General features: G+C 31.9%; 1 protein-coding gene across 2 annotated transcripts in view; it reads right to left on the bottom strand.

Annotated features, from left to right (window-relative positions):
* The window catches only part of Pu (GTP cyclohydrolase punch), a 125,461-nt gene that overhangs the window by 53,504 nt on the left and 49,816 nt on the right, over positions 1-22,141 (bottom strand). For both annotated transcript variants that reach the window (XM_085818273.1, XM_035353541.2), the window contains exons 2-4: positions 9,514-9,623; positions 380-435; positions 259-290 (exon numbers count right to left, since the gene is read on the bottom strand). In XM_085818273.1, coding sequence (XP_085674399.1) covers positions 259-290; positions 380-435; positions 9,514-9,623 — 198 coding nt within the window. The remainder of the gene's footprint in view (positions 1-258; positions 291-379; positions 436-9,513; positions 9,624-22,141) is intronic.

The following is a 22,141-nucleotide window of genomic DNA, read 5'->3' as shown; positions in this document are numbered from 1 at the left end:
TTTCGAGGTGTTAAACAAATTGCGCCAAAAAAGAAATGAAGTATTTTAAATTTATATTCTGTTACCAGAGGAAATCATCATTTTTAAGTCTACTGTAGAAAAAATTTGCATCTTCTTTTAAGAAAGAAAGTTTCATTGCGTCATATTTTAACTGCAGATTTTGAAAGAATATGTGATGTAGATTTTTAGATTGCTTAACAAATTAAATATTGTAGGTTTATTAAATGCACAAAAACTATTAACAGGGAAAATATTTACCTTGCAAACGTCTGCTGTACACTTCCACAATCCTAAAAAAATTAAATACAAAGAATTAATAGTAATAATGTTAACTATATATGGAACGTTAAAATATATTTTTAGTACTTTTGTTTATTACCTTGCTAATTTGCTCAATCCAAGAACTTTTTTATTTGGGAGATAACCAACTGAAACCTGTAACAGAATAATATGCTTAAAGCAAGTTCATTACAACCAAAATAAAAATGTAAGCAACGAAGCTAGAAAGCGTGACACAATAAAACATTTTACATTCGGTTTTATATTTTATTCATATATACAATAATTAATAACAATTCTATCATATACTCAATAAGTAAGCTGCATTTTTCAAAGTAATAATTCAATATAACTAGTGATCTGCAATGCCGGTATTTCATACTATATTGCACTTTCTTGAAACCAGTATTTGCTAAGGTAAATTACCAGTATTTTTGGTATTAGCTATAAATAACATTTTTTTTAATTAAAGGATTAAATCTAACTTTTAAGCATCTACTGTTATTTGAAATACGTATCTGTTTTTCATCAATGTTGGCAGTACCAACATCAATCATTTGTCTCACATTCGATCAAGGAGGTTAGAATTGATGGGGTAAGCATGACGTCATAAAAATGAAGCCCAGGGAATGTCACCAACATCACGTCACCACTTATCATGGCCGCCATAAAGCGTATGGATAAGACTGCGTAAACGTTCAGAGACTCAGAAAAGTGTTTTTGGACAAAATTTGCATAAAATAGCAATGAAGTTTCCACTGGTCTTGTAGATTTTACCATATATACATTAGTGTTATAATTATCATTTGCACTTTTTCATGTATCTAGGTTATATTAAATCTGAAACTGTTATTTGCAATCCTTGTGTTTTTCTATATACTTAATAGTATTTAATTTATCATTTATCATTCATCTTAAAAGTATTAAAGTTAGAACGGGGGACTTAAAAGCGTTCAATGATGAATAGCAAACATGTAGGCAACATTGATTAAAATGTAAACAAAACCATCCAGAAGCGCGCCGATGGTACCGGCCATGATAAGTCGTGATGTTATGCCTTGACGTTTAATGGCTTCATTTTTATCGCACAGGACAAATGGGGCAGGCTTACTCTTATTTATTCCAACCTCCTTGGACTTAATTCACTACTCTGCCAAGTATTTTAAATGTAAATAAGTGGTGGCCTCGTTAAGCTTTTCAATTGTTAATAATTCTATACCTATTGCGTGCAGATTAACTAAAGGCTTAAAAAATTAACCAGAACATAAGAACAACATAATTCAACCACTTTTAAAGCAAAATACGCACAATTTACCAACATTATAAGAATAAAAATGTTCACCGAAGTGGGTAACGGTGGGAATATATACGAGTATAATGCCTTCTGTGCGGTTGATGGCAACGAAAAGGGTATGTGCACAACTACATGTTACAGCAGTCTCATGTAAAACATTTCAGTGATCTACGGCTACTCTTTTTTGAGTTATGCGAGATACATACAAACGTACAAACATCATGAAAAACTCTCTTCTGAATGCATTTTAAATCAGTTTTACAAACCGTTTCGAAAAAAAAAAGAGTCCTTTATTCTAACCGTACATATAGATGTCATACAAAAAAAAAAAAAAAAAAAAAAAAAAAAAAATCCTTCAAATGGATTTGAGAACGGTCTTTGATATATGGTACCCGAAATTTTTTGCGATTACAATACTTCTTTTATTTTAATGCAAGAAAGTTAAAAAAAGTTTCTATAATTCGAGAATATTTTGGTTATCTAAGCTGAGGCGAATGTCAAATTGAAGGGTTTTTTTTTCTGTATAGTATGAAATCATAGTAAATTTCTTATTTATGAAATTTCAAATTAAACTTTTTTGAAAGAAAAATTATTTCTGTTACAATCAAAAGGAAACTGAAAATTTTCCCTTACAGCATCAATAAATAGAATCATAGTCTATGTCAATACTTGGGTAGACTACTCAAATGTTTGTATAAGTAAAGGTGTGTCAGTTATTTGCTTTGTGTCAAAACAACATATACAACTGGAAAATAAATTATTATTTTATTATTTTGCAGCGTTAGCGCAAGTATTAGACAATGAATGTTAAAAAAATTTTTAATCAGTATTTTAATTAGTTTTTTAAAATAGTATTTTCTAAACTTCTATTGCTTTAGAAAGAAACATAAATATCTGAAACACCCCCCCCAAAAAAAAAATCAAAATATTTAAGTATTGAAAAAAGTAGCTATTGTCATTGATCGCAGATTAATCGACTTATCAAGGGGATAAACCAATCTACCATCAATTAACAACAACCAAATATCCTTATAACATACGTATATATTATGTACTTTATAAGGAATTTTGAAAATTTATTGGTTTTGAATGTCAAAAAATTTAGAGCCGAATCCACAAGGACCCAAAGGAAATGAAATTCAAAACCAATAAATTTTCAAATTTCCTTATAATATATATATTATAGGGAATTTTGAAAATTAATTAAATTTCTTACTTTTTATCTCTCTCTCTCTCTCTCTATATATATATATGTTATCTCAGTGGTGACGAACTAGTAGGCATAACAAACCATACGGTTGTTTCGATGGTAGCGAACAAACTCACCTTATGGTACCGCGTGATTAGGGTTTTAGCGGAAGATTTGTATATTGCATGAATGTTTATACAAGATTTTAAAATATTTTATTTGGTGATAATCTGTTGAAAAATAGTTTGTACTTGTTGTTGATCTAACTGTAGAGGAAATTATCCGAATACAGTCCTCACGTTTTACTGCCCAAATCAGATTCGATATGCAAGAAGTGGTTACATGCATTTCGCCAGCAGAATTTCACCCCATCGAAACATTCTAATGTATGTACGATACATTTTTTTAAACTGCATGATATTTTTTTAATTGAAAAAGATATTCTATTTCAAACACTTAAAAAGTATTTATTTTTGATTTTCTAAAAATTAGATTAAGAGCATTAGTAATTAATTTAAAAGCACCTAATTAAATCTGTAATGAAATGAGATATTAATTAAAGTATAACATTTATGTTAATAATAGGTAAGCGAGAACTTCATAAACCTTTCTATAATATCAGGCTAATAAGTTATAAGCCTTCCTAGCGTGTAGTGGTTCTGCACGCTGGGCCGGTATCCGGAGGTCCGCGGTTCGATTCCCGGCGAAGGCGTCGTTAATTTATCATCTTTCCTGCTTCCAAAATACTTAATGTCTCTACAAGTGGCGATCGAACTAAAAGGGTGTTGGAATATGATTCTCCTCACTCAGAATTTGGCGACTGGGTCCCCTAAAAACCCCAGTCGCCCTTTAAAAGGGGTTCTCCCGCCTTCCCAGCTTGCCTTCGTGGTGTAGTGGTTCTGCACGCTGGGCCGGTATCCAGAGGTCCGCGGTTCGATTCATGGCGATGGCGTTGTTAATTTTTCATGTTTCCTGCTTCCAAAATACCTAATGTATTTTGGAAGCATTTGGAAGTATTTTGGAAGAATAATGTAAACAAAGTATAAATACTAGAATTCAGCGTGCTAGCATTTTCCAGACTTCCTAAATTTATTTCTGAATGAAAACCTAACGTATTGAAAGGAAACCTGCATTTTCATTTTACATTAAAAATTATTTGTCAGATTTTCTAACGAATCTACAGTGGTAGTCAATATTGAATTTTTCATCCTTTTTAGCTTTACGGAAAACATTTTGTCGAATGAGTCATTGAAAGAGCAATCGAACATTTTGGTGAGAAAAGATTATCTGTAAAAATTAATTTTGATTCTTCGAAGGCTTCAAAAGAATCTTGTGCCTTCACAACTGCCTGACTGCCCAAACATTTACCAGGTTCAACTTATAGAGAAAGTGCCGATGATAAGAGAGTTAGAATTAATAGAAACAATTTACAGCTAACACTTGCTGCAAACCTAACTCTTTGAAAAGTACTATTATGTAAAACATACCGGAAATTTCTCATTTTTTTAACATCCTAAAAATGCTAATTTTTTTTTTAAATCAAACGCTGTAGTTCTTGAGCTTCTATTGTTTTCTTTTGACTCTAAACGGCAGCGCTATCCTATCAATGTTCAGTATTTTTCAGTTGACCATATTAATTCATCTCGTTCAAAGGTGTTATGTTTGGAGATTCATAAATTGTATTAGAGGAGAAGAAATTCAAAATTTGCAAATGTACAGCATTGCAAATGTACTTCGTAAACCTCAGCTGCGTCAACACCTCTGAATGATATCTCTTCTTAAGCCTACTTGAAAAACGTATTCAGTTGTACCTGGAGCAGAAAGCGAGGATAAGGAAAACATATCTGAAGATGCACAAAGCAAACTAGTTTTGAAATATAAAGAAAAGTGGAGCCCTCTAAATGCTGAACATATTGTTGTGTACACATATTGGGTCTTATACATTTACTGCATTTCAATTGAAACTGATAATTAAAAGTAGATTATTATTAAAACTGGTATATGAATTATAACAGCGCTATTACTGAGGGTACTTCGTGAATTCCTTCTTCACTCCGTGGGATGAGAGTGTTTATTTATATTGATTTATTCTATACTCCGTAAACCTCAGCTGCGTCAACACCTCTGAATGATATCTCTTCTTAAGCCTACTAGAAAAACGTATTCAGTTGTACCTGGAGCAGAAAGCGAGGATAAGGAAAACATATCTGAAGATGCACAAAGCAAACTAGTTTTGAAATATAAAGAAAAGTGGAGCCCTCTAAATGCTGAAGGGAAGGAACCGTATGATAGGGATTTTCTGCTTTAGTTGAAGTCTCACCTATGTCATTATATAAACCTAAAAGCCTGCCAAATCTAGATGTGACAAAAGACAAGGCTTATATTCTAAAAAAAACTAAAGCTGTACTAGTATCGCTTCTTGTTCGAAAGTACACTGATGCATTTATGCCTACATATGCAAGAGGCGGTGTACCAAAATCTCTCTGCTTTTAGTCATCGAAGTCAGCTTGGAAAAGTAGAAAAGAAAAGAAAAAAAAAAAAACATTTTCAAGCTCTTTTTTGCAACATATTAAATTATATGAGGCAGAAAATGCTTAGAAGCCATCTCATAAGATGGAGAAACCTGCTGATGAGACTGCTGAAATTCAGTGTTGGTATAGGAAAGTTCGTAGAATCTTGAACAAATTGAGTACTCAAAAGTTTAAAACACTTGTTGGTCAAGTGAAAACGTTACATATAAATCGTATGTAAGGTTTCAAAAACTAAATCAATTATTCCTTTTAGAAGATAAGCTAAAAGAAATAATTGATTTGGTTTCTGAAAAAACAATTGCTGGACCAAACTTCAGTTTTCCTAAGGCTAATAAGTGCAAACAACTGACACTGATCAAAATGCCTTTAGCTAGACAACCTGGACAGCAGGTAAATTTCCGGAAGCTCCTAATAACAAGTGCCACAAAGAGTTTGAGCAAGATAGGAATAATGAGCTTAAGCGGGAAGACAGAATTAAAGCCATTGAATTTGCATATCCTGAAATGGAAAAAAAAGCTTCAATTTAGAGTATGACGAAGAAGAAAAGAAAATGAGATGCAGACAACTAGGCAATATAAGGTTCATTGGAGAACTCTTCAAATTAAATATGCTTATTGAACCTATAATGCACGAATGTATTAAGGAACTCCTTAGTCACCAATATGAAGGAATCGCTTGAATGTCTTTGTCGGCTTTTAAAAACCATGGGAAAAGAATTAGATGAAGTAAAATCCTCCGTAGAGTACCAAGAACTCAGCATGATCCTAGACTGTGAATCAATAATAAATGCTAGACCTCGGATCTACATACAAGATAATCCAAATGAACTGGTACCACTGACAACCAGAATATTTATTCAAGGAGGCAGCAACAATGAAACTCCAGATCTTGACAGTGTAGACCGATCTTCCTTTATAAAACGTATAAAGTATGTACAGACGTTACTTGAAAAATCTTAGTCAAAGATTTAGAAATGAGTATATTTCTCCTTTAGTCCACAAGGGAGTAAGAAAAAATAATGTGTTACACGTTAGCATTATTCTACTAATTGGGCAAATCATGCCCGACGCATCGATTGATCTCCTGGAATAATTTTGGAAGTTCATCCTGGAAAAGACGGTGTTGCGAGAGCGAGAACCTCCAGGGCTGAAAGGATACGTCATTTTAAAAGATTTCCTCCATTAAAAGTGTCGGCGAAAACTGATGCTGATGTCTTGAAAGCTTCTAGAAAAAGTGACATATCTGTTATGGAGCTATTTCTCTACTGAAAACTGTAGATAATGATGATGGTTAATAACAGAAAAGCGTGGAATACATTTTAAAACAACTATCAAGTTTTATTTGTAAAAAGGAAAGCATGCGTTATTCATCACATATGTATGTTTTCTTCGTTATTTTATATTCTCTATGTCTTCCTAGTGCATATAAATATTTTAGAAGTACGTGTAATATCATTATGCCGCATCCAAGAATAACTTATAGCTATATTCTGGATTTAATACTAACCCCGATCAGTCTGATGAATTTCTTATTCATTAAATGAAAAGTAAATGGCTTGAATTCAGAAGACCTTATTAATGTGCGATGAAATATACATGAAACCATAAATAGATTATAAGGGAGGAAATGTTGTTCGTATGCCATATAACAGTGACAGTTTTGCAAATGCAGCATATGTATTTGTGATATAAAGTTTATTATCATCATTTAAAGAAGTTGTACATATAATGCCCATTAAAAGAATCCAAGCTGAAGAACTTTTTCTGTTTTAAAGAAAACAGTAACTGGTTTACATAGCTTAGGATTTAAAGCTAAATTTTTAGTCAGTGATAATAATACTACGAGTAAACAGAAAAGGCAATGTATTTTTTTTCCTCCCATTCCCAATTTTGTTTATCAACACCCATGCAATAAAGGTGATCCTTTCTTTTATTATCACTCATTCCGTTCATGTATTTAAAAGCATAATAAATAATTGGTTGAATCAAAAAATTGTGACCAAGCGTTTTATTATCCTGATTTTCATAATTCTGAGAAAATACCATTAACCACTACTTTATTTAAATCACTAAAACAGCTTTATGAAATTGAGTCAATTCTTCAGCAATATATATGGATTTTCTTTAAAATCACTCAACCGATGCAACTTTGAGAGATGAAATGTCAAACTTGTTTTAATAGACAATTATGTTATTGCTGCCCTTTCTACCATTGGTTTCTATTATTTAACAATTATGTTATTGTTGCCCTTTCTACTATTGGTTTTTATTATTTAACAATTATGTTATTGTTGCCTTTTCTACTATTGGCTTCTATTATTTAACAATTATGTTATTGTTGCCCTTTCTACTATTGGTTTCTATTATTTAACAATTATGTTATTGTTGCCCTTTCTACTATTGGTTTCTATTATTTAACAATTATGTTATTGTTGCCCTTTCTACTATTGGTAAGGAGAAAGAATCATGTTTCAAGTTATGCCAGTACTGCGGGTTTCATAAAACTGATTTGTAACTGGTGGATTACTGTCAATGTTAAAACAGCTTTGAAAGGTCAGAGGTTAAATGACTCATTGCAAATGCCAATTGTCTAATAATTCTTTGAACGAAAAAGAAACGATTTACGTGTTTATCTCTCTATTTACGGGTTATTAAAATTATCTGACATTAGAATAAAAACATTTTATATGATTCTGAAACATTTCAAAATTTTAAAAGTAATTTTGTACTAACATTTTTTAGTGTGTGACTACATTTTTTGTTTGATTGGCATATTCAATTTCAAAATTTGCAGTTTTTGATGTCATTTTCAACTTGGTTTGAGGAATCGGTTAATTTAGAATAATTCGGGGAAATACATTAAATGAAGAGCAGCAAAAATTATCTCTAATAATCCACATCAAATATTTTATAATATATTTTTAGTTTTTAATGTTATAAATTGTTATTTTACTGCTGTTAATTGATAATTGATTATAACATTTGATCCTTAATTTTATATTTGTACATAATAAAATTGTCTTTATTTTTACATTTTATGCATTTTTTTTATATAACTAATAATTATAGCAATGAAACAACTGTTTTTGTACCATTTTTGAAAAATTTCTAATACTGGTATTTTGGTACAATGTTTAAAAAAATACCTAATACCGATAATGCGATTTTGGCCAGGTACTGGAATCACTAAATATAACAGAATGATAATTTATTTATTATCTGCAATAACATAAATCAAAGGAGCATACTTTAATATTTTCCATAATATTACTAAATATAACAGAATGATAATTTATTTATTATCTGCAATAACATAAATCAAAGGAGCATACTTTAATATTTTCCATAATATTACTAAATATAACAGAATGATAATTTATTTATTATCTGCAATAACATAAATCAAAGGAGCATACTTTAATATTTTCCATAATATTACTAAATATAACAGAATGATAATTTATTTATTATCTGCAATAACATAAATCAAAGGAGCATACTTTAATATTTTCCATAATATTACTAAATATAACAGAATGATAATTTATTTATTATCTGCAATAACATAAATCAAAGGAGCATACTTTAATATTTTCCATAATATTACTAAATATAACAGAATGATAATTTATTTATTATCTGCAATAACATAAATCAAAGGAGCATACTTTAATATTTTCCATAATATTACTACTGTAGGCATCTTAATCCACCTCTTTTAATGTAATTTAACTCTCCTATTGAAAAAGCAAAGAAAGAAAGAAATTGTGTTTCAATCTTTTTATACCACAAAGGCCTCTTATTGGTATTTTTAAATTCTGATACATGTAAAGCTAACTCTCCTCTACCGAAGCAAAGAATAGAGATCTACGTCTGAACGTCCTTAAAATCGATTGAATTTAGTTGAAGATCTACGCCAGTCAAAGTTTGCCTTTTTGTCTAATTTGAATTTTATATTGGTATTTTTCTTTGCCAGTTTAAATAGAGTTATAAAGTTATAATGGAAGAAGAAGCATGAAAATGTCAGGATATGAACCATGGACAAAACAGCTTTTCAGTGGTTTTACTTGATCACAGCTCCGACAGTTTTTTCATTGTCTTTTGATGTTTAATATCTTGCTGAAAACTTCAAAATTCAGGCAGACAAAGACTCCCCTTCGTAAAAAAGACTTACGCTTATTATTAAATTATCTATCTACTAGAGAGCAAATAAATGCTTACCTTTCCTATAAATGGAACCAAATGGTGTTCGCACATAGAGAACATTTCGATATCTTTTACAATTACCATTTCATCATGATCTTCTTCGAAGATGGCGTCATTAACTACGTCTGAAATAAATGTAGAACATTAATACAAAGGTAGAACAGTTTTAATAGAAAGTTGCGTAGGAAAGTGTTAAAATTGTTTTGAAATTAATCCTTGAAGAGCGTCAGTCGCTTAGATGAGAATTTTTCTCAATAGATACTTTGGAAAATTTTAGATTTGTGGACGTCCGAAAGGGATGAAAGAACTGACAGACAAATAAGGTTGTCTAGAAGCATGAAAACTCTTAAGTAGTCAGGCATATCATTAATATAAAAGAGAAGTTTTACAAAATAAAATCCTGCTCACTATGGTCAATCTCCTTGGTTTATTAGGAATTATGTTATTCGCCGGAACATCGACATACTAAATGTTCATGAATATATTTTAAACTATTCTTACCACTTCTCTGATAATATGTCCACCTCCGTCTGTCCTGAAATCACTGCAATTATTAATTATGATCTTACAATTGACTGTATTATCAAGAGACCAAGAATGATACATCATAATGACAGATGGTAGTTCTCCTCGTCTTGATACCTGAGTAATTTCCTAACTCTCACATTAACTTTTGATTGGCAAAGACAGGAATTTATTTAATTTGTTTTAGTACTTTGTTTTTAGGTTTCATTCAGTGAATATCTAAATTCGTATAGTATTTAATTTCCAGTCCTCGCCTATAAGCGGCGCGTCTTGCGATTCACTTTTGACATAAACAGTGGCCTCTGTCACGACTTCCAAATGGACAAATAAGAAAACGTAGTGCGTTATAGGCTCACTGCACCAGCAAAATACAAAATTATTATATAAAATATGGGTAGATGCTTTTTTTATTATTTGCAAAAATGAAAACTGTAATCGAAAGCAAATGTAAATCATGTCTGTATATAAAATAGGTATTTGCTACAGTAATAATTTTGAAGTCATTCCCTATTGCTAACAGTGCAGTGCATTCAAGTTTCACAGCAGCTACTTCTGAAGCTTGTCATCTTTGCGTGAACCGTGACTACAGTAAATTGAGCATTGCAACAGAACATAGTCTTTCACAATACACGGTTACGTGTTAATCGTATTAAGTGAAGTACTGCGAACTTTAAATTATGGATTAAGTTTTATATGAACTGTCTCCAGTTATGCCAGAATTGCTGCCAAGAAGTGTAGAAGGGTCACGACATACGTTACACTGCTTTATATCTACTATTAATTTGTTAAAACGTTCCAGTGTGCCCAGTACTGAGTTATAACAACTGTATGTTATAAAAATTTTACAACATTTCTTTCAGTTACTGACATTTAATAATGAAATTAATACTTGTTTTTATCCTAACGCAAATGATGGAACGAATTGGAAGTATCAGTTATAGATCATGTTTCAAGATAGGCAGATTTATTTACGATTGATAATCAAGATAGACTTTAGATTTTAGATCAATAGAGCTTCAGATACGAGAGATTTTAAGAAAGCAGATTACAGCTCCAAATAAGTTATAAATAAATAGAAATTCATTACAATTGGCAACCAATGGCGGGTGCATAAGGCCATTGAAAGTTGATGATTCAACCAAATTTAAATCCTGGCAAACAAGCTGGATGCATGTTTTTCCCCTCTTCTCCTCCCCCCCCTACAATATAGTAAAACTTGGGTTAACCGAACTTTGCTTAAATAATATGGTGGTGGTAAATGGTATTGAATCATTAAGTCTGATAAGAATTATTATCATATTTTTATACCATTTTTTCATTGGTTGAATTTTTTCCCAGGAAAATACATATTTTATAAAGCCAGTAAGTAAACTCAGTATACATAGTAATATTCAAAAATAGTGATATGTAGGTTCAGAAGAGTTCTGGTTACTGAAATGAGATAATATTCGATATATAAGCTTCTGGAAACTGAAGTTAGTTGCAGAAAAAGCTGAAGGATGAGTTGTGATATAAAGATACGTTGCTCTTTGAAACCGTGATTTTACTTTTATTGGTGTTAAAATACGTTAACTGATTAAAGCAAAGCAACTTCAGGGCTCTCTGCCTATGGGAAGGAACAGAGGACTTTGCGGAGGACGTTTTAAAAGCAACTGGCTCATATCTACGTCACGCATGGGAAAAAATTCGCAACTCCATGCAATAAGCCCGTTCGCTCGGAATCGACCCCAAGTCGAACTACCAATGTTCAACGACTTTACAGCTCGGCAACTGGTGGGTTTCTCAGTCACATGCTGTTAACAAAATAATAATATGCATTTAGACTATTTAGCATAAGTTATCGATGATCGAATACGCGTTAAATCCATGCTAACCAATGTTTATTGGAGAAATAAAATTTCGCAGTACTTTTCTCGGTAACCCTAAAAGAAAGACCCCTCAGCGGGGTTTTAAAGCTTGGTAATGGCATAGGTAAATTCCGCACCGAAGGTTTTCGACTGATTTTTGTAGTATCCTCCACCCTTTTTAGTCTTTCTGAATTTTCCCTTTTATATGTGATTATACGAGGTTTCTTAAAAATAGCTATCTTTATCCTTAAAAATATCACTTAAAAAATAATGCCTATTCCCGTACCCTACAGGATTTTTGTTTGAACTTCAGTCGTTGAAAATTTTCATTTCCATACATTAGAATAAATTAAGTATGTTTGTTCACTTAGTTAACTGAATGCATTTATTTTCGTTCATACATTACATTTCGTCTTCATTATGACGGTATTGTAAGCATGGCTTGTTTCGTTATCTAAAAGTATGCAAGGGCTACCTGCTTAAAGAGGAGGAACCTTCATGGAGGACTTTCTAAGAGCACGTATCCATGTTACGCATGGAGGAAAACCACGAAAAGACCAATGCAGGTAGCCCATTTGCTGGGAGGCACTGTAAGCATGACAGCGAAATTTATGACTTTAACGGAAATGCAGATCGAATGGTGAAGAATTTAGTTACGGCCATATTAATTAATTATTAACCAATGTATAATAGTGTATTGGCTATGCAAAGCATCATGTATCTCTCAATAATCGCTATCTGACCACTAATAGAGCCAGTTTTATGATATATGTCATTTAGAAGTTTTGAAAAACAGCAGATAAGTATTTTACTCCTATTTATGGAAAGGAATCAAGGATTATGCGTCAAGCATAGCACATTGGAGATCGAAGATGCAGCTACAAAGTAACAGACTGCATAGATGCATAATTCTTAGTTTAAGCAGCTGGTATAAAAGCAGCGTTTTCACGCGATCTCCTCATTCATGCGTAAAACTCCTGTACATAAATAAATTTAAATACGTAGATTCAAGAATTTTAATATTTTTTCCGCCTCCATCCAAATCTGGGTAAACTGAATCAAATAAAAGCGCAGTTGTTGATGGGATTACCCAAGTTCAGCACCTTTTCCCCAAATGTTGTCAAGCCGATGAATTCGATGTTCCACAACTTAACAATATTCAAGTCATAAAATGCAGCTTTTTAAAACTGAAATAATAAAACATTAAGCCTCTTCCTAATTACAACCTCTCATTCTTAAAAATAGCATATTTTATATAGATGAATAATCTAAAGAAAAGTAACTAATTGCTAAATATTCTGATTATAAGCAAGTAATTGATTATAATAGTAAACACGACTTCTTTTGAATCTGAATCCTGCGTAATTCTGTATTTTAAGAATAATCTATAAGTTTTCTCCGAAAGGAAGCTAGAGCATATGGAAGAATCTTGACGTTTAGAACTTCACAGTTATTCCTGATCATTTTTATGCAGTTTCTAATAGGTTGCTCTGGAAATATCACCGTAAAAGCATCGCGTAGAAAGCAAAGCAAAAGAAAATCGTCCTCGAGCAGTTTCACAGTCTTAAACATCCTGTTAGAAAATAAACGGATGTAAAAAAACTTCGCAGATTTATCGTTGTTCAAAATATCGTGGTAAAAAAATAAAGCAACTACAAATCATTGCATGTAGACATGCATTTTCCGACTAAAAAAATTTAACTAAATTTTCGTGTAATGATTTGCGAGTCCAAGAAAAAATAAGAAATACATTTATTTTCATATTTCACATATTTTTATTAGCTAATAAATGTTTACAGATACAGCAAGGAGGAAACTTAAACATTAAAAATCTGAAGATAAGTAACATTTAACGCGAAGATAAATAAATTTTAATGCCTGCTACATACAGCAGGTATTAAAATTTTAAACTTATTTGTCTTCCTCATAATAATCATATTTAGTAAAATTTTTTATGAAGAATTACTAATACTTTTTTATGAAAGGAATTAATTAAATAACGATTTTTAATGTAACACAACGTAAATTTAACCCACTGAAAGGCACAGCTTTTTGGATCTACTCTTTAAACAGCTTTTATTAGCTAAACTTATATAATTACTTATTTTAGTCTCTGTTTTCATAAACTTCTATTCATTAGATGATATTTAAATCATTAAAGGAAAGGAAGGAAGCAAAATATTTTAAATTGCTATCTAATATATACAAAGTCACAAAAAATCTTATTACCGAGTAAAGACAGTTATGTTCCTCAGAACACTGAAATGTTTTTAATTGGTATATATAATATTAAATTTTACTACTAATTCCCCCATTTTGAATGCTTGAGTTTTCTTCATGATTTTTATGTAAAAAAATATTAGTTAATGCAGAAATATTAAATATAAACAAGGCAGGCATAACAATATCACTTGGCATTTTAGGTCTTTTTTAGATAACTTTCTATATAAACCAGACGGCAGGCCTTTGAAATTGCGCAGAAATATAGTATAAAAAAATCTGATGTGTACACCAAATGACTTCCTTGTACGGAATATTAAATTATACGCATTTTTTCTTGCATTTCATTTAACTTATTAGATTGAATTAAACCTACTTTGCCGACAGCGCATAAACCACAATAGAATAAATGCATTCTTTAAAATTCACTTTGTGTACCATAGCGACACTCTGGCGCTAGGTTTACTTGACAGTATTATATTTCGTTCATATTATAACTCAAAATGCACAAAATTTATATCATTTAAAGAATTATCTAATCGTTGCCACATGTTATATTCAAATACTATAACAAAGCTAGAACGATGTATAAAAGAAATTAAGCAAACAAAACGAAAAAGAACAGTTTTCCCCGGACGATTGAGTATTTCTCATTCAATTAATTCAGTTTTCACTTCGCGACAAAGCAAAAATACATAAAAACTCAAAATATCTGTATTAAAAATTACGAAGTAAATCTTAAATACTTATTTCCTCGAAAAAATTCCAGAAAGGATTAAGCATGATTTAATTCACAATAATAAATGAAGGCGTTATTTTTGTGTTGCGAAGCTTAGTCTCTAGATTGGCAACAAATCTACAATTCTGCTGTTTCAAATGTAAACAAATATGTCCGACATGTTATTTAAAACTTAACCGCACTTAAACAGCTTTTAAATTGTTGATAATTGTACAAATATTGCTTTCAGAATTACGAAAACTTTAACCGGAAGATAAAAACAACATAATTCAATCATTTTTAAAGCAAAAAATGTACAATTTACAAACATGTAAGAGTAAAGAAACTGAGATCACTGAGCCGGGTAACAGAGTGGATATATTTATAAATATTTTTATATACGTTTGGCGCAGCCGATTGAAACCAAAATACGAGGTGCACATCTACATGTTATAGTAGTTTTATATACAAAATTTCAACGTTCTGAGGCTACTCGTTTTTGAGTTATGCGAGATACGTACGTACGCACGTACGTACATACGTTCGTACAGACGCCACGAAAAATTCTCTTCAGAATTCATTTTAAAGCAGTTTTTTAGTTTTTTTGGAGGAAAAGAGTCTTTTATTCTGTCTTTACGTATAGATATCACGCAAAAACATCATTAAATTGCATTCGAAAGCGGTCAAAGTGGATATTTTCGTTGAAATATGCTGCCTGAAGCTTTTCGCGATTACAATACTTCCTTTTTACTTCGTACAAGGAAGTAAAAACTGCAGTTTTTTTTTCATTTAAAGTTATAGATTATTAAATTATGATTCATAGTGAGCAATGTAATGAATTCAATGTAATGAATTCATAGTGAGCAATGTAATGTATGTAATGAATTCTTAAATAATTCTGAAATTAATTTCGAGATGATCAGGACATAAATATCACGGGATAACCTATCAAAAGAAACGGTTTTTTCCACGATACCGAACATGAATTTTCTGTTTCTGCTTTTATTCATATACTTGTTTATTAAACGGATAAGTAAGGTTTTTTTATTAGCGAGGTTATAAGGTATTTCTCCCACTTCCCTAGCGTGCTTTCGTGGTGTAATGGTTGCACGCTGGGCCGGTATTCCAGAGGTCCGTGGTTCGATTCCCGGCGAAGGCGGTTGCATATTTTTCGTCTTTTCGGCTTCCAAAAATCTTAATGACTCTACAAGGTAACTATCCTTTCCTCCCAAAGTAAAGTAATACTTCCGTGATTTGAAGAAGTGGGTAAGGAAAAACTGAACTGATTTTTACAGAGTCCCAATCTCATCACCACTGAACACCTCTGGGAAGAAATGGAACATAGATTTTGGGGAAACCAAACCACCTGAATTCAATGTTTAGATTCGCTCTAACTCTGACAGACGCATGAAAAGCTGCGTGCATATATGAAAAACCAGAATGAAGTTTTCTCCAAATGAGTGCAGAATGTGAACGATGAACCGAAATCCTAGTAATATTTATTTATGAGTTTGTCATCCTACAACATTGTATGTCCGGATACTTTTATCCATATAGTACAGGAAGGAAATGTTTACACAACATTGCGAAATAAACGACATGTACTTTTATGCCTTATCTGGAATTCGAACCGAAGCCTATCCGCATAATAGACAGTATCCGCTAATTGTCATATACTAATTAGAGCGTCTTTTCACTAATTGTTATAATTTTAGTTAATCTGAGTTATATGTATTCTAGCATTTTTGAGCCGTGCGTATTGCCTACAGAAGACGCACGTTAAATTCACGAAGAAGAGTAATATGCTTATTAGATATAGCACTTAATTGAGTATTTATGTCTTTAGCACGACTTGTGTACTAGAAACCTGTTGAAAGCAATGCCAGATTTGAGAATATTACATTTGAATGTTTTGACGCGTGCAACAAAAATTAGTTTCATTTTTATGTAGGTATGCTATATTTACTCGCCTATCTTCTCCTCCTTTTTTATAATTTTATTGTGTGAAATCGAAAAGAAAAAACTATACGGATAATTTATTTCCGAAGGATGCGGTTACAGTAAGAACAAACCCGGTAACTAATACAATATTATTTATTTGAAAAGAAACCTTCGTTCTAACAAAAATACATAGACACATTAATATTCCTAACTAACTGAGATATCTTCATTTCTACTCTCTCGTATCTAGAATCTGTCCGGTTCTTATTTGTTGTCCACTGCTAATTTAATGCTCCTGGAGGTTCTGTCGTCTGCTTGCAAGTCATTGCCGTTGTCATCATTTTCATCCGTCTTCACCATCAGTTTGTTTTCTCACGTACAGTGATCTTCAGAACCATCAAGAGCATTAGATACCCTCGTTTTCTTGAAGCTCTTCACTGTTTTTGCTTCATCATTCAAAGTCCATGCACCCAAATTCCACGAACAAATGAATTAATAAGAAGAAAACAATCACTAAGAGAACCAACATCCAAATTAAAATTTGAAGGAGCTGACTTTCTGAACGTCTCGAAGAAGGGGAAAATTGCATGAATATTTAAAGTTTTTAGAACCTTCTGCTTAAAAACTAAAAGGAACATTTACGCAAGAGGGAAAAATACACGAGTAAATATGGTACATTATTTTCTTGACTGGCTGCGTCATAATTCAATGATAAAATTGGATAAAACATAAGTATTTAATAAAGCGTAGCAAAATTCATTAGAAAGCACAAAACGTTCAAAAAACGTGAAAATGAGGTATAAGAAATAATATCTCAGGGTCTTTAATGAGAGAAAATGCTTATTCTTTAATGGGGTATAATATCGTTATGGTTCCCAAGCGACCCCTGCTTTGCAAAAAAAGAGCGTCATCTCGATCTCGATTCCATATTCCATTTGCGATCTTTTTCGTTTATTTTGTGATTTAGCGTCCGGCGGCAAATACTTTTCACCTTAACAGTTCCCTAAAGCCCAAGGCCATGTACAATGCAGTAACAAGACAGAGCGATATCTTTTCATCCGTGACGGATCTTCAATCAGATTAAAAGGCTGCAGATGTTCGCTCAAGAAGATTCCGTATCCTGGGAGACTAAAAGAAGGCATTCTTTTCGTCATTTGGAGAAACTAAGAGTAATAAATAAAGCTGTCATTTCTTTGGAATTCTTGTGTTCTAACAAATTTGAAAGTAATGCATTTTTTTTTTATTTCTAATATTTCCTTTTAATCGTTACTTCCTTTCTTGCACATTTTCTTTTAAATTTTGTAAGAATGCGTATGTTTTAATTACTTTCAATTTTTTTATTTTTATTTTTCAGTAATTAATGTACCGTAACTAAGTTTATGATGTTCACATAGTGATTCAAATCCTGTAGAGCTAGCGTAAAGACAGGTTAAAGGTAAATAAAATTTAAATAGAATGTTTCTCCTACTCATATTGCTTAAAAAAGTATAGTTCTAGGTTATTAGTTTGGCCTGGTCGTATAGTGACACGCTCTCATAACGGTGCCCTCTCATAAAGATGCCAGTACACCTTCTGCAAGTTGGCCACTGTTCGGAAAGGCAGAAACTTTCATAAAAGTGCCCCAGAATAATGGAATTCTGTCATAAAAGTACTAGCATATTTTTTCAAGTCGGCACTGTCAAGATAGATAGTCGACACTGCCAAGATAGAAATTTTCAGATGGATATCGCGGCATACAAATGCTCACATTCTTATAGTGATCAGTTTTCAACCTGAAGAAAGGTGTCGACATCGTTATGAGGTTAATTCTAAAATTAAAACTGATATTCATAAGAGTGTGAGAAATCCATCATAACAAAGCCTAGCACTTTTAATAAGTAGGCCTCTTCGACCAGATAGAAACCTTTCTAAGGGTTCTCCAAAATGAGTAATCATTTTTAAAAAAAATTGGTTCTGGTTTATTTATTGTGTTCAGAGAGTGGATGAGGTTGGTGTAACTGGTGCTGGCAACTGGAGAAATAGGTGCCTGTACCCTTTACTAAGTTATCCATGGCTTACCAAGGCTGGACGTTTCGACAGCATAAAGGCACGAAGGTAATGGCACCTGTTCCAAGTTGATAATCACTCCCTAGACGCAAGAGTGCCCTAATAATAAGAGTACAAATGTGCCAGCACTCTTATGAAGTTCGGTATCACGAATAAAGTAAACCTAGTCAAGGTTTCCGGGATACTTATATGAAGGTCTTTGATAAGCAATTGACCGCTTGCATAAAGGTGCTGGAATTTTTGTAACACTTTATGACATGATCCGGGTAGTAGGACATGAATGCCTTTATATGGAATGGAGTAAAGAATATTAACTTCAACAATTAAGAATCTGCGCCAAGCTAGCGATGACAGGATTAAGATATTGAATTTAATACGGTTACCCTTAGATTATCTTTCGATTTTTTTTAGAGTATCATTAAATCTTTTTCTTTCGTTGAGATTTCTGCTCTTTTTGCTGCATAAATTCCAGCATTATGATTTGATCTTTTGAAAATATCGATATCGGGACAAATCAGCATTGTATCATTGGACATATCGGGCAAATCTGTATTGGAAAAAGATACTTTCCATCCCGCTTAAAAATATGAATATCACAATAGTATATTTCTTCCTTTTTTTAGATTTCATTATTTTATTAATATGCTTACCCATAATAACTTTATTTCATGAGCATAAGGTGTAAACTCTTAAAATTAAAGCATTAGCATTTTTTATATGATCGATTTTTATAAATGTTTCATCGAACTTTACGCACTTCATGAATTGTAGACTTTATTTTTAATGCAATCGTATTTTATTTTTAGTTCTTTATTCCTCTTTCGTGTAAATATACTTCAAAATTTACGCTTTTAAATTACGTGTTATAATATGAAAAATGTAAATTATTTAGAATTAGTATTTAAACTTAAAATAAATCTAGTTAGTGATGGATGTGATATAATAACTGTTAATCACTGGTAAAGAAGAGGTGCTCTCATTCATTGTCAACTGAAATGAACTGAATCTGTAAACGAAAATTTTTTTTTAAAAATATCTGTTAAAATTCGGAATGTGGAATATGCCATACACTGAATGACGAAATTCGTGAATTATCAACCGCATGACAGAACGTTCAGGTCATAGCCTACTTCTAATTTTGAGGCCCTGTGACTCAAGGTTTGTTACATTTTGTAGTTTAAAATGCGTGTGAAAGTAAGATGTATTGCAATATGTTGTTATGCAATCATAAATGGGGAGAGTAAGCGCAAGTTATGATTGCAGTGTTTTGTTAAGAAATTAACGAAAATTAAAGTTCAGTTAAATCTGAAATTTAGGCCAATCCTTTGTTCGTTCAAAAAAGCGTACTGAATTATCTTATGACCTTATGAGGAAACTTTCATCATAAACCAGCTCAATACAGACCTTACAAAAAGCCGGAAAGCAGCTGTACTTTCATTTTTGCATGCATTGGCTAACGGGCTTCAAGGAAAATAGCTGTAAAAAGAGAAAAATGCTGTACCTTAAAATCTGAGCGACGGATTCTCAGAAGGAAAACCCTGAATATGTAAATTAACCTTGAAAGAATTCATTGAATAAATTATTTTAGTGATCTGCGTGCGGTTAAACCAGTTTTATGGTCTAGATCTGCGGAAATGTTAGTATGAATTTTTTCACTGGGTGATTAAAGTAGATCTTGCATTTGAAGGATGACGCAATGCAAAGATTTATCGTTTTTTATTGCATCATCTATTATATTTCTGTAGTTTTCTTTGCACCATACAGCAATGGGGGTACTTGTAATTCAAAGTGATGGGGTGATTCAAAGTGATGTACAAAAGTGTCGGAACGGTTTTAATTTCCCTAACAATGTCAAATATTTTAAAAGAATTAAAGATAATTTATAATTTTATTTAGTGTACTTTTATACTATATATTTTTCCCCAAAATAAAATATTCAATTAAAGATAATCAGGGATACTATTTCCTCTAATCGCCTTTGCAAACATAACTTAAGTCCTGAGTAGGAACAGGGAGTTATCTAAAACTATGTTCGTGCAAGTGGGTAGGAGATACGACAAAAATGACTGTGAGAAATAAATTACCCTTTATTTCTCACAGTTTATAGCCGTTCCCGCACTTCGGCATGCAAAGACCAGTACTTATGGTCTGAAATGTAAAAATAAGAACTAAAACTAAATTAAATAAAAACTAAACTCACATACTTTACAAAGACTACTAACGCGAAGATTGGCCTTTTAAACTTTACGTATATAGTAAGCAGAATGCGGGAGACTACAACGCGTTTTCAAGTATCAAAGAAAACTAAGTTCTTGCCTCAAAGGCAGACAGGAACTTACTGAAAAGCGCGCGCGAGGTAAGGTAGCGAGAAGTCTCTCTCTCTTGACTAAAAGCTACAACTTAAATACTTAACAGTTTACAAGCTCAATTCGCATAACCAAATCTGTTCGCGTTTATTCTGAGCAGAAATAAAAAATAAGAGAGGATTGTAAAGTTTTAAAATAAAATAAACGTTAGTAAAACTTACAAGATGCTTACATTCCTTACAAGATCAATACTTTTTCATTTGGACTGGAAATTGTGTTGCAAACGTTTTGGGGCATTTATTGTACTATCAAATACAAATTGAGAACAAATTTTCAAAATTTTTCTGACATAGTAGTGGATTAGTATGAACCTTTATAAACACGTTTTAATAATTTTTGGCATGCATTGAACTAGATATTTCAGCACCAGAGGGGATATTAGTCTCCATCCTCTCACTTTTGCGTCTGTTTCACTTTTCAAATGACAGTATGTATGCATATTCAAGAGATAAGTAACATATAATTAATACCATTCCATAGCGGCATTCTTACTAACGGAAAGGAAAAAATAAATAAAAATAAAAACTGAATAAAAAATAAATGAATATAACAAAATTGATACACTATTAAATAATAAAGAGTAATTGAAAATTCATTGGTCCTCTTCAAGGAGCAGCCGAATGACTTTTCAAACAGAGCCACGTTTCGAAATTACATCTGGATGAGAATCAAAATTAATTCAAGAAAAATACATACTGTGGAATGATATAAATTCTATTTTATTTAGCTCTTGATTATTTCATTAATTTCGCAGCATTTTGAGCGACATTCATAAGTAATAATTATTAATTATTTTCTAATTTCTAATTTGTAATATGAGTATATATATTGTAAGGACTATGCTAATTTTATTAATAGTTAAATTTTGAGTTAAACTTCCTTTCCTATCGCTTCTTAATTTCAACTTACCACTTCCGGCCAGAACGTAGTTTTAGAATCACGTCTGAATGCTAGTGAGGAAGAGTGGTATTTAACCGCGA

Source organism: Stegodyphus dumicola, chromosome 6 (assembly GCF_044657685.1).
Source record: "Stegodyphus dumicola isolate Sdum_Otavi_A_Nest chromosome 6, ASM4465768v1".
NCBI lineage: Eukaryota > Metazoa > Arthropoda > Arachnida > Araneae > Eresidae > Stegodyphus > Stegodyphus dumicola.
Note: the sequence above shows the minus strand (reverse complement) of the source record. Positions and strands in the feature narration are given on the sequence as shown.